At 43.9% G+C, this 15,810-nt stretch overlaps 1 protein-coding gene across 3 annotated transcripts in view; it reads left to right on the top strand.

Moving 5' to 3' along the window:
• The window catches only part of ODR4 (odr-4 GPCR localization factor homolog), a 103,333-nt gene that overhangs the window by 49,871 nt on the left and 37,652 nt on the right, over positions 1 to 15,810 (top strand). For 2 of the 3 annotated variants that reach the window (XM_073582547.1, XM_073582548.1), the window contains exons 10-12: positions 9,614 to 9,736; positions 11,950 to 12,034; positions 13,680 to 13,877. In XM_073582547.1, coding sequence (XP_073438648.1) covers positions 9,614 to 9,736; positions 11,950 to 12,034; positions 13,680 to 13,877 — 406 coding nt within the window. Of the gene's footprint in view, positions 1 to 9,613; positions 9,737 to 11,949; positions 12,035 to 12,567; positions 12,649 to 13,679; positions 13,878 to 15,810 lie in introns of those variants that run through there. The other variant, XM_073582549.1, reaches the window with a different exon arrangement.

The raw sequence follows: 15,810 nt of genomic DNA, 5'->3' as shown, positions 1-15,810 counted from the left end.
GTTAGGGCATGTTAGGTTAGGACATGAGTTGAACTAGATGGACTTAAAGTCTTCCTTCAACCTTAATAACTATGTTACTATGTCTCCTATGTGGTGTATATACAGCTGTCTCAGCGTTTCCTATGTGATGTACAGTGGGGAAAAAAAGTATTTAGTCAGTCAGCAATAGTGCAAGTTCCCCCACTTAAAAAGATGAGAGGCGTCTGTAATTTACATCATAGGTAGACCTCAACTATGGGAGACAAACTGAGAAAAAAAAATCCAGAAAATCACATTGTCTGTTTTTTTTTTTCATTTTATTTGCATATTATGGTGGAAAATAAGTATTTGGTCAGAACCAAAATTTCATCTCAATACTTTGTGATATATCCTTTGTTGGCAATGACAGAGGTCAAACGTTTTCTGTAAGTCTTCACAAGGTTGCCACACACTGTTGTTGGTATGTTGGCCCATTACTCCATGCAGATCTCCTCTAGAGCAGTGATGTTTTTGGCTTTTCGCTTGGCAACACGGACTTTCAACTCCCTCCAAAGGTTTTCTATAGGGTTGAGATCTGGAGACTGGCTAGGCCACTCCAGGACCTTGAAATGCTTCTTACGAAGCCACTCCTTCGTTGCCCTGGCGGTGTGCTTTGGATCATTGTCATGTTGAAACACCCAGCCACGTTTCATATTCAATGCCCTTGCTGATGGAAGGAGGTTTGCACTCAAAATCTCACGATACATGGCCCCATTCATTCTTTCATGTACCCGGATTAGTCGTCCTGGCCCCTTTGCAGAGAAACAGCCCCAAAGCATGATGTTTCCACCACCATGCTTTACAGTAGGTATGGTGTTTGATGGATGCAACTCAGTATTCTTTTTCCTCCAAACACGACAAGTTGTGTTTCTACCAAACAGTTCCAGTTTGGTTTCATCAGACCATAGGACATTCTCCCAAAACTCCTCTGGATCATCCAAATGCTCTCTAGCAAACTTCAGACGGGCCCGGACATGTACAGGCTTAAGCAGTGGGACACGTCTGGCACTTGCAGGATCTGAGTCCATGGTGGCGTAGTGTGTTACTTATGGTAGGCCTTGTTACATTGGTCCCAGCTCTCTGCAGTTCATTCACTAGGTCCCCCCGCGTGGTTCTGGGATTTTTGCTCACCGTTCTTGTGATCATTCTGACCCCAGGGGGTGGGATTTTGCGTGGAGCACCAGATCGAGGGAGATTATCAGTGGTCTTGTATGTCTTCCATTTTCTAATTATTGCTCCCACAGTTGATTTCTTCACTCCAAGCTGGTTGGCTATTGCAGATTCAGTCTTCCCAGCCTGGTGCAGGGCTACAATTTTGTTTCTGGTGTCCTTTGACAGCTCTTTGGTCTTCACCATAGTGGAGTTTGGAGTCAGACTGTTTGAGGGTGTGCACAGGTGTCTTTTTATACTGATAACAAGTTTAAACAGGTGCCATTACTACAGGTAATGAGTGGAGGAAAGAGGAGACTCTTAAAGAAGAAGTTACAGGTCTGTGAGAGCCAGAAATCTTGATTGCTTGTTTCTGACCAAATACTTATTTTCCACCATAATATGCAAATAAAATGAAAAAAAAACAGACAATGTGATTTTCTGGATTTTTTTTTCTCAGTTTGTCTCCCATAGTTGAGGTCTACCTATGATGTAAATTACAGACGCCTCTCATCTTTTTAAGTGGTGGAACTTGCACTATTGCTGCCTGACTAAATACTTTTTTTCCCCACTGTATATACAGTAGTCCCAGCATCTCCCATGTGATGCATATGATTGACAAAATTTATGACAAAAAGTTGACTGCTCTGAGTGCTCTCCTTGCTGACACAAATCTGGAATAGCAGCTGTGAGAAGCAACATGATCAGTATCACGTAACATCACAGCTGCACCAAAGAGAAGCAGCTCCAGCCATCACATTAAGGCCGGGATCACACATGCGAGGAATACAGCCGAGTCTCGCATTTTAATACCCAGCGCTGCTGGATCGGAGCGCTCCTTAGTGCCGTCGGCTGTGCCGGGTATTAACATGCGACACTCAGCCGTATTCCTCGCACATGTGATCCCGACCTAAGGGTGAGTTACCTTAATTAATTGCTTGACTAAATATACCGGGGTAATTTTCAAGGTGATGATTCTTGTGCGGCCCCCAAATGATGGTAGAAATTTCCAAATGGCCCCCGGCTAGAAAAAGGTTTCCCACCCCTGCCATAAATAAAAATGTAAATATTATAAAATCACTATTTTCTACAAGCACAGTCGTAGCATCAACTTGTCCATCACACATGGTGAGTGCTGGAAAAAAAATAAACACAAAAATGCCAATATTGCTGTAATTTGGTCATCTCATCTTTAAAAGGTAAAATGGTTTAAAAAGCTTGCAAAAATCTTAGGCATCCTGCAAAAAAACATTCCTTCACACATGACTTTGTAAAAGCCATAAAACCATGCAAGAAGTTATCAAAAATGCTAATGCATGGCCTCATTATCTCTGCCTGGTGACTGTAAAGCCCCCCGTTACACATAGCGATATCGCTATGGACGCGGGGAGGAGGACGTCAGGATCGCCGCGTCTGACAGGTAAGTAGCGACCCCCGACCCCTGCTATGTCGCTGGTGAGATCTGCCTGTGTGGCAGCTCACTAGCAACCACTTAGCGATGCACCAGCGATCCTGACTGTGTCATATCGTTGTCGGGATCGCTGGTGCATCGCTAAGTGTAACGGTACCCTAACATTCATCTGTGTCTACTCCAGATTTCTCCCCTTTAGCCTCCAATAGTCTGGAACTCGCTAATTCTTACCAGACAGAATCTCCCCTATCTTTGGTACCTTCAGAAACCTCCTGAAAACCCTCCTAAAAATACACCCGCCTTCAGCCTAGTATCACCCTGCTGCCACCTCAGTGGTATGTGAGCAGGCTCTACCCTCATTTTCTGTCATCTTACCGATTCCGGACAGGGCCCTGTGTCCATATGTACACAGGCTCGGACTGGTCCACGAGAGATCTGGTGAATCACTCAGGGAGCTCCTGTGCAGCAGTGAGCCCACTACCTCCATATATAAGCAGCAGTTCACACAATACTCTTGATTTACTGTGTACAGACAAAGGAAGCATCTCCTGATTCATTTAACTCCTTAACAACTGCCGATATGCATAAAAATGGCGGCTGCTAAGGGGTCTTATTCCCCCATCACCATTTTAAAATTTCAATCGGGAATAAGGTGATAGAGTCTCAGTCTGAAAATCTGAAAATATCCAGGGTTTCAGCTATCAGGGGTAGCTGAGACCTTGGAGAAAGCGATCAGGGCCAGATTTTTCAGTCCCCTGTCATGTGATCGCCGTTATTCAACGAATATCCGTGATCACGTAAAGTGAGATCCAGTGTAAAAATAATTTCTTTCTCTGACATAATCTATAATATCAGAGGAAAGAAAAATGGTGTCCCCTTGCCTCCGACGGTACCTTAGTACAAGGACCACCATCCCCAAGCTCTCCTCCTCCTGTTCCTGAAGCAAAATGACGGGCGTATGCAGCCCACACTCGGCAACCGCAGGGATTTTTTTCTATTGGTTCCTGACTTTTAAGCACTGCGATAGACCCTATCACAGTGATCAAAAGCCCATTGATTATTAAATATGGAAGCTCTTGGGCTGTGCCTCGCTATGCACCCCTTGATCATCATCAACACAACATGCCATCTCTCTGGTCAGATTACATTTTTTTTAAATTTCATTTTATAATTTGTATTTCTTTCATTTTTTGCTGTTAGGGTATTTTCAAAAGTTAAAAAAAAAAATGATGACGATGTAACAACATATGCAATATGACGACTTAATATTATCAAATTCTGTGTAGTTCCTGTGGGTTCAAAATCCTCCAAGGGTGTAGTTTGCAAAATGTGGGGTTGATGTCACCTTTGTAATGTCTGTGTCTGTAAGCCCACTTAGTAATGTAGAGGGGTCTATAAGACACCTATCCATTACTAATTCTATAGTTGTATTGTAAATAAACACAGAGCCACAATTATTATTATTGTACATTTTTATAGTACCATTTATTCCATGGCGCTTTACATGTGAAAGGGGTAAATATAGACAAGTACAATAAACATGAGCAAAACAAGGCACAAACAAGTACAGAAGGAGAGAGGACCCTGCCCCTGAGGGCTCACAGTCTACAGGTGGTTGAAGTATATTGTCAGGGAAGGACCTCTACAAGAGCTCTACTAATGTACTCCAGCATATCACTGTACACAAAGTGCAGGAAGAAACATATAGGACCTCCATGAGAGCACTGATGTACTCCAGCATAGCACAGTACACAGAGTGCTGGAGGAAACATACAGGGCTTCTGTGACAGCACTAATGTACAGTACAGGACATACAGGCTGGAGGAAACATACAGGGCCTCTGTAGTGCTGGAGATCACATCACTGCTCTGACTGTTGGGGAATTACTCCGGAGTTACGGGGAGTCTCCGCATGAGATGACGGGGACAGGATATGCTCGAGATCAGGGGAATAGCGGCTAAACAGTCCTGGGCACGGACCGGAGTGAGGACCGGCAGCCTCAGGCTCCTCTGCACTGCTCATACATACTGCAGTCACGCGGAACTTCTCGTGCTGGGACATTAGCTGCTCCGCGAGGTACTGCTCCAGTTTTCCCTGCACGGCTTTGCGCAGCTTGGCCACCTCGGCCTTCTCCAGCACTTGCTGCAGAACCGCCGCCATCTTGTTGGACAGCCACAATAAAGTCTTTTATTTGAAATAAAAACAAAGCACACTTTTCCTTTTTTATTTAAAAATCACAAACACTGTTATACTCGCTTGTTGCCCGTTCAATTGAAGCTCTCGTCTTCTGTAATAAAACAAAAATAAAAAGCAACGATATCCCTCACCTGTTCATTGTTCTGTCCCAAACTGTAGTCTATGATTGGGGATAAACCGTTTTCAAATTGGACAGTGCCAAGATGTGACTGTCCAGGCTGAGAACCACTGAGGAATGGTCTGCTGCCGCCATCATCTAGCAGTGACCTCATCTAAGTTACCGCAGGCCACTGAGGCTGCGTTCTCTGCGGGGCCCCTGAAGTGCAGTGACCTCAGCACCGTGAGAAGAAGTCAGTCGGGTTACCGCTGTTCAGCTCAGTTAGTTCACTGTAGTTCACCGTCAGAAATTTCTCACTGTGAACTCACTGAGCTGAACTATAGTGAACTCGCTGACTTTTTCTCATGGCGCTGAGGTCACTGCAGTTCAGGGAACGTGGCCTGCGGTAACTTAATAATAATAATTTTTATTTCTATAGTGCCAACATATTCCGCAGCACTTTACATTATAGAGGGGACTTGTACAGACAATAGACATTACAGCATAGCATAGCAATAAACACATAGATCAAAACAGATACCAAGAGGAATGAGGGCCCTGCTTGCAAGCTTACAATCTAAAGGGAAAAGGGGAGACACGAAAGGTGGATGGTAACAATTGCTTTTATTGTTTTTATGGTTTGGACCTTCCCTAGTGTAAAAATCGGGTGTTCCTGTTGCTGCATGAACCAGTTAACAGTCTAAATATGTAATAGTACAGACACAGAGGGCTATTAAATGCAAAAACCATGTGAGAACATGATGTGAGGAACCTGGTTATGGTAAAAAATTTAGAAATGAGCCACACAGGGATATTTAAATTGAGGCGATAGGCCAGTCTGAACAAATGAGATTTTAAGGCACGCTTAAAACTGTGGGGTTTGGGGATTAATCGTACGAGCCTGGGTAGTGCATTCCAAAGAATTGGCGCGGCTCGTGAAAAGTCTTGGAGACGGGAGTGGGAGGTTCTGATTAATGAGAATGTTAACCTCAGGTCATTAGCAGAACGGAGGGCACGGGTAGGGTGGTAGGCTGAGATGAGGGAGGCGATGTAGGGTGGTGCTGAGCCATGGAGGACTTTGTGGGTGAGGGTAATAAGTTTATACTGAATTCTGGAGTGAATGGGTAGCCAGTGTATGGACTGGCACAAGGTGGAGGCATCGGTATAGCGATTGGTGAGGATTATGATCCTAGCTGCTGCATTCAGGACTGATTGGAGAGGGGAGAGTTTGTTAAGAGGGAGACCGATTAGTAGAGAGTTACAATAGTCCAGACGAGAATGAATAAGAGAAACAGTAAGAGTTTTTGCAGAGTCAAAAGTAAGTAAGGGTCGAATTCTAGAAATGTTTTTGAGGTGCAGATAACAAGAGCAAGACAATGATCGGATGTGGGGGGTGAATGAAAGCTCTGAATCAAGTATGACCCCAAGACAGCGGGCATGTTGCTGGGGAGTAATGGTGTAGCCACACACGGAAATGGCAATGTCGGGCATAGGTAGGTTAATAGAGGGAGGAAACACAAGGAGTTTAGTTTTTGACAGGTTCAGTTTCAGATAGAGGGAGGACATGATGTTAGAGACAGCAGTAAGACAATCACTGGTGTTTTCCAAAAAGGCAGGTGTGATATCAGGAGAAGAAGTGTATAATTGGGTGTCATCGGCATAGAGATGGTACTAGAACCCAAGTCTACTGATTGCTTGACCAATAGGGGCAGTATACAAAGAGAAGAGGAGGGGGCCTAGAACTGATCCTTGAGGAACCCCAAAAGTAAGGGGAAGGTGAGAGGAGGAGGAGCCAGCAAAAGATACAGTAAAGGAGAGGTTAGAGAGATAGGAGGAGAACCAAGAGAGAACGGTGTCCTTGAGGCCAGTGGAAAGGAGCATAGTGAGGAGGAGCTGATGATCCACAGTGTATATAACTTTGATGATGTCACCGCTAGACACTGATGCTGCGCTCATGCAGCTTATTTTTTATTGGTTCTCAGCCTGAGGGATATGGTTGTTTTTTATTTTTATTTTATTACAGGAGATGAGGGCATCAATGGAATGCATGTTAGGGGAGTATAACTGTGCTTGTTATTTTTAAATAAAAAAGGATAAGTGTGTTTTGTTTTTGTTTCAAATAAAGGACTTTATACTGTAAACGGGTAAAGCGTCAGCATTGGCGCATTCAATAGATGTGCTTTTTCTGGGGTGGCTGCGGGCTGCTATTTTTAAGCTGGGGGGGGACAATATCCATGGCTCCTTACCAGCATGAGAATAACCAGCTCCCAGCTGGTTGTAAAAAAACAAAAACGCTGTTTTTGTAAAATTATTTATATAATTAAAAAATACTATGTGGGACTCTTCTATTCTTGATAACCAGCCTTACTAAAGCTGTGAGGCTGCAGCCCAAAACTGTCAGTTATGCCTGGCTGATTACCAAAAATAGAGGGGTACCCCACGTATTTTTTTTTTAATTTATTTATTTATAGCGCAAGTGGCAGCTGATGAATACTCCCATCAGCCGCCACCTGCTCTCACTGTTAACAGTTGAATACAACTCTCGACATTGCCCCCTGCTAGCACTGATCGCAGTACGAGCAGGGAACACTGATGTGAGCTGTCTTCAGCACCCAGTGTCGGGGAACAGTGCAAACCATACCACTGATTCCCTGGCGCTGGTGCGTGTGATACTGATGCGGCACAAAGGTTGTCACACATATGCCACGAGTATTAAACACACATACATACTGACAAGGATATCTCCGGTACATTTTATTCCAGTACCAGAAATATCAGGACGTGTGATAGAGCCCTTGGCCAAATTTGTGTGCCAAAATTTTAATATTGCTTGTTCCGAGCCCTGACATTTATCCAAACAGAACTTTTTTACTACATGTGGGATATCACCACGCTTATCAGAAAGTGGGTAGCAGACTGTGGGGTCCACTTCTTGGTGTTACCTCGTGCAAAAGTGAAAAAATTGGGGCTAAAGCAACATTTTAGAGGTAAAATTTAAATGTAGTGTTTTTTCATTCCACTTTGCATTAATTCCAGTTTAGCACTTGAAGGGTTGAATTTTGCTGATAACAGTTTTGAAGTATTTGAGGGGTGCGTTTTTTAAAATGGCATCACTTTTGGGGAGTTTTTAATAAATAGGACTCTCCAAAGTCCATTGAAATCTGTATAGGTCCTAAAGAAATAGGTTTTGTTATTTTGTTGAAAAAAAATGAGAAATTGCTACTAAACTTCCTATAAAACAAAAAATGGAATTTGAAAAATGATGCAATGTGAGGTAGACATATGGGAAATTTGTATTTACTGTATTATTTTGTACAGCATTACTAACTGGTGTAAGGATATAAAGATCGAATGTCTGAAAACTGCAATTTCTTTTCTTAATTTTTGCCTAAATTGCTATATTTTCACAAATAAACACACGTCATGTGGAACAATTTTTACCAATATCATGAAATACAATATGTCATGAAACAACATTCTCAGAATCATTGGGATCCAGTGAAGCGTTCCAGAGTTGTTACCCCTTGAAGTGACAGTGGTCAGAATTGTAAAATTTGGCCCGGTCACTAAGGACAATATTAGCTCAGTCACTTAGGGGTTAAACAACTCTAAAAGTTTATGATTTTATGAAGCAAAGGTGAATGTGTGACTGAGGATAATGTAATAATTGCCTCTAGTAGAACAGTGGACCCCATGAGTCAATGTTGTTGGTGCAGGCCAGCACTGTATGTACCAGTGTTGTATTGCTGGATTTAGTATGTAACGTACTGTACACCCTGTTTACAGCTTCTCATGTGTACAGCACCCTAAACTTAAAGGGATTTTCCCACAATCAAAATTAATTTCAATCAACATTTTAATAATTATTTCTTTGCTAAACACTTGAACATTTTTTATTAAGACATCCAATTGATTAACTCCTTTTTATTGTAAGATCTAGTAATTAAAATGAACTTTGCACGTGGAAAACCTCTTTGAGAGCGCTGTAACAGACAAACAATGATAAGAAAATCCATAAAGGCCCCGTCACACACAGCGATCTCGCTAGCGAGATTGCTGATTTTGTGATGCCACAGCGATCTCGCCAGCGATATCACTGTGTGTGACGGGGATCAGCGACCGGCCCCCCTGCCGGTTATCGCTGATCGTGCTCGATCGTCCTGGGCCGTTTTTTGATTGCTGGTCTCCCGCTGCCCAGCGCGCATTGCTGTGTGTGGCAGTGAGAGATCAGCGACACTGGATTCCAAGGTAAACAGTGGGTATCCAGGAGCCGCGCAGCTCTTAAATACCCGATGTTTACCTTGGAAACCAGCGTCCAGCATCGCTGGTCCTGATCGCTGGAGGGGCTATGTGACAGCTCACCAGCGATCAGCCTAACGATGTCCCAGCGATCCCATCCATGTCGGGTCGTTGGTGGGATCGCTGGGACATCGTTATGTGTAACGGGGCCTTAAGAGACATGAGATAAAAACCGGGGACAGTAAGGCACATGTTTGCTGGTTGGTGCAGAGGTATTTTGGCCATCAGAATGTCAGCTTGGATGTACGGTGAGGTTTATTTATGCCTCTAAATGCACCAGTAGTGGAATTCCACAAGCATATTCCCAATACATATATAATTCAACTCTTGCCAATAAGTTACAGAATAGCGACATTTTCAGACACCCTAGCAGATGATTTTGTGTTATCTACTTTTTCTTGTGTCCTTTTTATATTGTATTGCTTGTTTCTTAATCCCTGCAGAATTCTACTAATCGTTCCACAGCATTGGTTCAAGCCTGCAAATCTTCTCTACGTATCCAAGGAGTTGTCAAGTGTAGAGGGCATGTTAGTATCAACAAGCCAAAAGTCCGAGATGCTCTACAGGTACCATTCGTCAGTCACTCACATATAACACATGGCCAGATACATGTGGATAATTGAACAACATCCGTTCAGATTTCTAGATTTAGTAAAATCTCACACACCAGGGACCTTGTCTTCACTGTTCCAGAATTAGGTGGCACTTTCCTCCCATCATAGTTTTTATCCCCTTAATATACTGCAATCACCATATTATATAGCACTATGTACTTAATAATGCTGAATTTGCCTTTCTACCCAGATAAAGGGAACCTGTCAGTTGATACATGGAGCCCAAACTGTGGGCAGCATGTATCAGCCACTGACTGTAATATCCCAGCCATGTATGGTTTGTCTCTATAACTCCGCAATAACACATTTTTTGTAGGCGCCGGGGACAAGCCGCACTATTGACTAGTCGTACAGGTGGGTCCCTGACCGCTACTCCCTGCCCGCTGACAGTGACTGACAAGTCTCTGATTATAAGCGCATGTATTCAGATGCTTATCAGTTACTGTCAGCAGACGAGGAGAAGCCATCGTGGACCCACCTGTACGACTAGTGCAGAGCACAACTCAGTCCCCGGTGGCTATTTAAAGTATGTTTTTCTTCACCACAGTATTTCAAACACAGACATAGTTGGCTAAGATATTACAGCCCACTGTTTGGGTAGCATGTATCAGCTGATAGGTTCCCTTTAATTTTTCTCTACTCTATGTTAAAACAGGAAGTATCTTTTCCCTGCATGAATCATCCCCCTTTTTAACTCCAGGCCCAGCTGCTTTGCATATTCCGCACTTTGTCTTGTCTTGATTGACACTTAATCGAGCACTGCTTGAATTCTGCAGCCGCGCTCACCCAGTGTTATTGCCAGCTCTCCTCACTGGCTCCTGTCTGCAGCACAGCATGAAGTGGCTTCTGCAGACAGGAGCCCACACTTAGAGACTGCAATGTCACTGAGGTGCACAGCCGCTGAGCTCATATCTGTGCTGTCAATCAGGATGGATGTGACAAAGTGGTCAGTATGCAAATTGAGGGAATGTAAATATGCGCTGAGCCCATGACCACACCAAAAGTGCATCGCAGCCCCAATCATTTGGACACAAAATAAATCATTTTTGAAAACTAAATTACCAATCACAATACAACAGGTATGATTTTTATAAGGTTTTAGGGTATGTGCACACGGTGCGGATTCTGCTGCAGTTCTGCAGCAGATTTGGCCCTGCGGAACTGCAGCAGAACTTCAAGTGATGTACTTTACCATTTAAGGCTATGTAAAACAAAAACACAGTGCACATGTTGCGGATTTTTCCGCGCAGATTTGGTGCGGATTTAAAAAAGCAGCATGTCCCTTTTTTGTGCAGTTCTGCAGCAGTTTTGCACCTGCTCTATTAGGGTATGTGCACACGCTGCAAATTCTGCTGCAGATCCGCTGCGGATTTGGCCCTGCGGATCCGCAGCAATTCCGCAGACAGTGTACAGTACCATGTTATTCAATGGGATTTCAAGTCCGCAGTGCACATGCTGCGGATTTTTCCGTGCGGAAAAGCTGTGGTTTTAAATCCGTTAGCATGTCAATTCTTTCTGCTAATTCCGCTGCGGTTTGACACCTGTTCCATTGTCCAGGTGTCAAACCGCAGGGGAAAACCACTGGCCAATCCACAGGAAAACCACAGGTCACTTTACCTCCGGTTTTACCTGCGGATCCACACGGAAAAATCCGCAGGTGAATCCGCAGCTTGTGCACGCAGCCTTATAGCAATCCGCAGGTGTAAAGCTGCAGGGGAAATCCACACAAAAACTGCAGTAAATCTGTCCTAAATCTGCAGGTAAAACGCAGGTCATTTTACCTGCGGATTTAGCAAAATCTGTGTGGAAAATTCCACAGCAGAATCTGCAACGTGTGCACATACCCTTAGTCCCATATATGCCGTTTTAGTTAGCATTTTGGAGGGGTGCCAGACTTTTAAATCCATCGAGGAGGCAGCATACAGAAATACATTGACAATAGCAGAGATTTGTTTCTTCCTATCTGCAATGGAAATGTGTTTTTTCTTCTTTCATTTGGTTTTATGTTTACCTAAACAAGAAAAAAATGTAATAAAAATTTCCATCATTTAAAGATAAGGTATCTTTCCTTGTAAATTAACAGATACATTTCCAGTAAAGGCTTGCAGAAAAAGTCACCAAAACTGGTGATCTTGCTATCTTGTATTTCTTATTTTTTTGTATAGGCAATAAAAAGAGATCTGCTCAATACCATATCGGACCGTTGTGAAATAATGTTTGAGGATGTTATTCTTAATGGATCCCAACCTGGTAAGTAGCAACGTTTACCATCAATAAAGGAGGATTTTTGGTACTTATTGTAAAATCTTTTTCTCATAGCCTTCATTCAGGGACACAGAAGCGTTGGGTAACATGCCGCCACCTGCAGGCTGATGCTAAGAACACATATTTAGGCAGACAGACACCTTATTTCTCGTGCATGGACTGGCCAAGCACCTCTCCTGACCCGAGCATGACAGAGTGTGAGCTGTCACTCTCAGGTCAGAAGAGTCGGCTGTCAGTTGCAATGGATCCTGGCACAAGAAATACGTTCATCTGTCTGCCCCATTGGAAAAAACTCCTTCTCACAAGCCTACACCTGCCAAGCCTACACCCAGCTATTTAGTTTGTGCAGAAGCAGTAGGAGAAGCAAAAGCAAGACCACCCAAACAAGGAAGGGTACGGTGTCTCTCTAAGAGGGCTGTGAAAAAGAGATTTTACAGTGAAAACCAAAAGTCCTCCTTTCTTGGTTGCTTTATTGTGGTCATGAGAGTCTTGGATCCATCTTCTGCTCTGTGCTTCAGGCCACGCTCTGGGAGGCAGGTGGCAGAAGTTAAAAGGCAAAGGACCTTCACCCCAGATACCTGATTGCTGACTGCGTCAAGGTATGATAGTCCTGCTATTCCTATGACAGTGATACAGACTGAGGCCAGTTTCACACGTCAGTGTCTCCGGTACTTGTAGTGACAGTCTTCTCACTTACCAGAGACACTGACACACATAGACCCATTCAAATGAATGGGTCTATGCAGATGTCAGCGTGTTTTCACGGACCATGTGTCCGTGTGCAAAACATGGAGTCGTGTCCGTTTTAACACGGACACACGGCCCGCAACACGTGCTGCACACTGAGAATGTTCACACAGTCCTACGTGCTGACCGCGGCTGTAATTCTTCTCTCCTGCTCTGCCGGAAGGAGAGAAGAATGAGTGAAAACCTGACGTGGGGTCCCCCTCATTATCTGAACCAACCAGACGAAACTTACAGCTGGGGGCTGCATCCCTCAGCTGTCGGCTTTAATCCGGTTGGTTATCAAAAGTAGGGGGGACCCCACGTCGTTTTTTAAAATTATTTATTTGATCCTGATGCGGCACACGTTTGCCACATGTGTGCCACACGGAGGTACCACGTGTCCACACAGACACGGATAGCTCTGGTACCGGAATTATCTAGAAGTGTGAAACCGGCCTGACAACTCCAGTCTGTGCTCTCTGTTAGTGGTCCACCCTGCTCTGTTACCCAGCCTAGAGGAGAAAAGAGAGAGATTTTTGTCTCTGTGGAAGAAAAATGATAAAGAGACCTGAACGTCAGACCTGTGTCTGTCTCCAAAGCATGGCTAGGCTAAGCTGATTAGCGGGGTGTCGGCAGGCCAGGTGTAGGCTGTTGGGAGGAGACAACTTTTTTTCTAAGATGTTTTCTTAGGGGCTGCATATTACTCGCTGTTTCTGGGTCCCCAAATATAGAAAAGAGGATCAACTGCTTTAAACGCCCTTTAAAATAAATAAAACTAGCACCTGATGCAGCTTCTCCACTTTATCTGTGCCGTAGATATGATAAATCTATGACTTATTTTGTATAAAAATATTATGTTTCATCTTGTTTATTGTATTCTGACATTAAAACTGTTTTATCGTAGAGTCTGAGAAGGAACTCTGTCCTCTTCCTCAACGGTTATTTGTTCCCCTTCCTGGCTCAACCATAATGCTCTGTGACTATATTTTTGGAGATGAAACAGAAGATGACTTACAGTGTCGATTTCTTGAGATGCTGGATCTTGAGGTGTATTATAAAACATTAGTGTTTGTGGAAGAGATGAATAACCGAGACACTCATGGTATGTATCAATGAGAAATTTTGGTAAAGTATTCCAGTGTACCAACAAGTAAAGTAGATTTTTAATCTCTGATAGATCTGTCTACGTAAATTTCTTACCAATGCAGTCACACCTAGTATAATTTTTACCCAAAGGTATAGGCACATTGAGTCTTTTTGGTAAGTTTTTGGATCAGTAATATGTGTGGCTCACGCCTGATGTCCACCCATTGTCCACAGCTATTGTCCACCCCTACAATCTTGTTTGCTACCAACATTTGTGTGACTTTTCAATGTTGAAACTGTTTTTATATTAAATATATTTTCTTGTGGCGAATCTCTTATATATTACACTTTTCTATAGGACTATGTTGTAAATGTCTCTGTAGGTCAGTTTTGAGCAGCCATTTTTGAGTGATAGGTAGCTCATGGTGGCAGAGTGAGTGCTGAACCCCTGAGTAGAATCAACTGTATACACAGAGACGATAGGCTGTAGATGCAAGATTATTTTTTTTTCTGTCACCCATGACAGCACCAGTGAGAGAGGGGATCCGTCCTTCAAGGACCGGAAACCTTCAAGATAAAATGGGCTGTACCTCTCTCTGCATCAGTTGGTTTCCTGTCCTTGACAGGGAACCTTGTTGAAAAGATGGCGGTAAGAAGATGTATTCCCAGACCTGGGCTGGTCGGCTCCTGGCAGGACACTGTTTCTGCTGTGGCCAGCGCAAGGGGGAGCAGGAAACACCGCTGTGGGTCTCTTCCATATGCGAGCATGAGCAGCAGCACCAGTGCTTTGATCATAGCTAGTGCCCGGCGTATGCGCGTCTCGATTATGCGCATGTCTAGGGCAGGATCCCAGAAGTCACACCCCGATTACTCGCACCTGTGACACGTGATCCCCTACTTCCGGGAGTGGCTAACGGAAGTTGCACAGTAAGCGCTGGCCAGTGGTCCTCAGGTCTATGTAAGGGTTAACCGCCGGGCAGGCTGAGCTCCTGTGTGGACATGGAGGCACAGGAGCAGCATCCGACGCTGCTGCAGTAGCAGAAATTGGAGAAGGAGCAGCGACCATTACGTCTGAGTCAACCCCACAGGAAGAAGCAGGCATTCCCGCAGCCACATGCAGGTTAGGTTGGCCAGGCAGCTGCAGATGGGGTCACTTGGGTGGCCGAGAACTCCAGATCAAGTCGGCACAGTTCCAGTAGAGTGGAGGAATCTGCTGTCTCCAAATGAGATTTTTGGGAAGGGATCCTGCCTCTTGATCTGGTACCCTTAATATCTTCTGAGTGGTGAGTGATCCTCGAGAAAGTCAATCATGTCAATTAGTGGCCTTTTTGGGTTTTTTTCTTCTTTTTCCTCTTTCTTAGGGGGAAAATAGGAGGTCCCTAGAAAGTGTACAACTAATCTTGCATAGAACAGACTGTCTCAGAGGAATCCCCCAATTTTGCAAAAAGTTTAAAAACCCTAATCAGGACGGAAGTTCAGAATTCCCTAAAATCGCTATCCCACGAAAATAGGAAGTATAGGGGAAAAAAGAAAGCCAGAAAGTCCCCCTGTTATCGGATAGATCTTCTGTGTCAGAGGAAGAGGATCAGTATGAATCAGTATTAAGTTCTACCTCATCTGACAGTGACACAGAATGTCGGTGGAGGAAGTAGATAATTTAGTAAAGTCAATAAGAACAACGATGGGTCTGGTGAGCCAAAGATTCAGAAAGACGGTTCAGGACATGATGTTTGGGGGCCTTGAACAAAGAAAACTAAAAACTTTCCCCATAAATGAGAAAGTGCAGATCCTTATTAATAGAGAGTGGAAAATGCCGGAGAAAAGAGGTTTCTACCCATCGTCCTTTAAAAGGAAGTATCCCTTTGAGGAGCAGGCTTTTACATCCTCAGACAAAGCTCCTAAGCTGGATGTAGCCATCTCAAAAGCATCAAGAAAGTTTTCACTGCCTT

This window comes from Dendrobates tinctorius, unplaced genomic scaffold (assembly GCF_039654945.1).
Source record: "Dendrobates tinctorius isolate UK_male_01 unplaced genomic scaffold, ASM3965494v1 ptg000072l, whole genome shotgun sequence".
In the NCBI taxonomy this organism is placed as follows: Eukaryota; Metazoa; Chordata; class Amphibia; order Anura; family Dendrobatidae; genus Dendrobates; species Dendrobates tinctorius.
The sequence above is the reverse complement of the archived record's forward strand: the minus strand, read 5'-3'. Positions and strand labels throughout refer to the sequence as shown.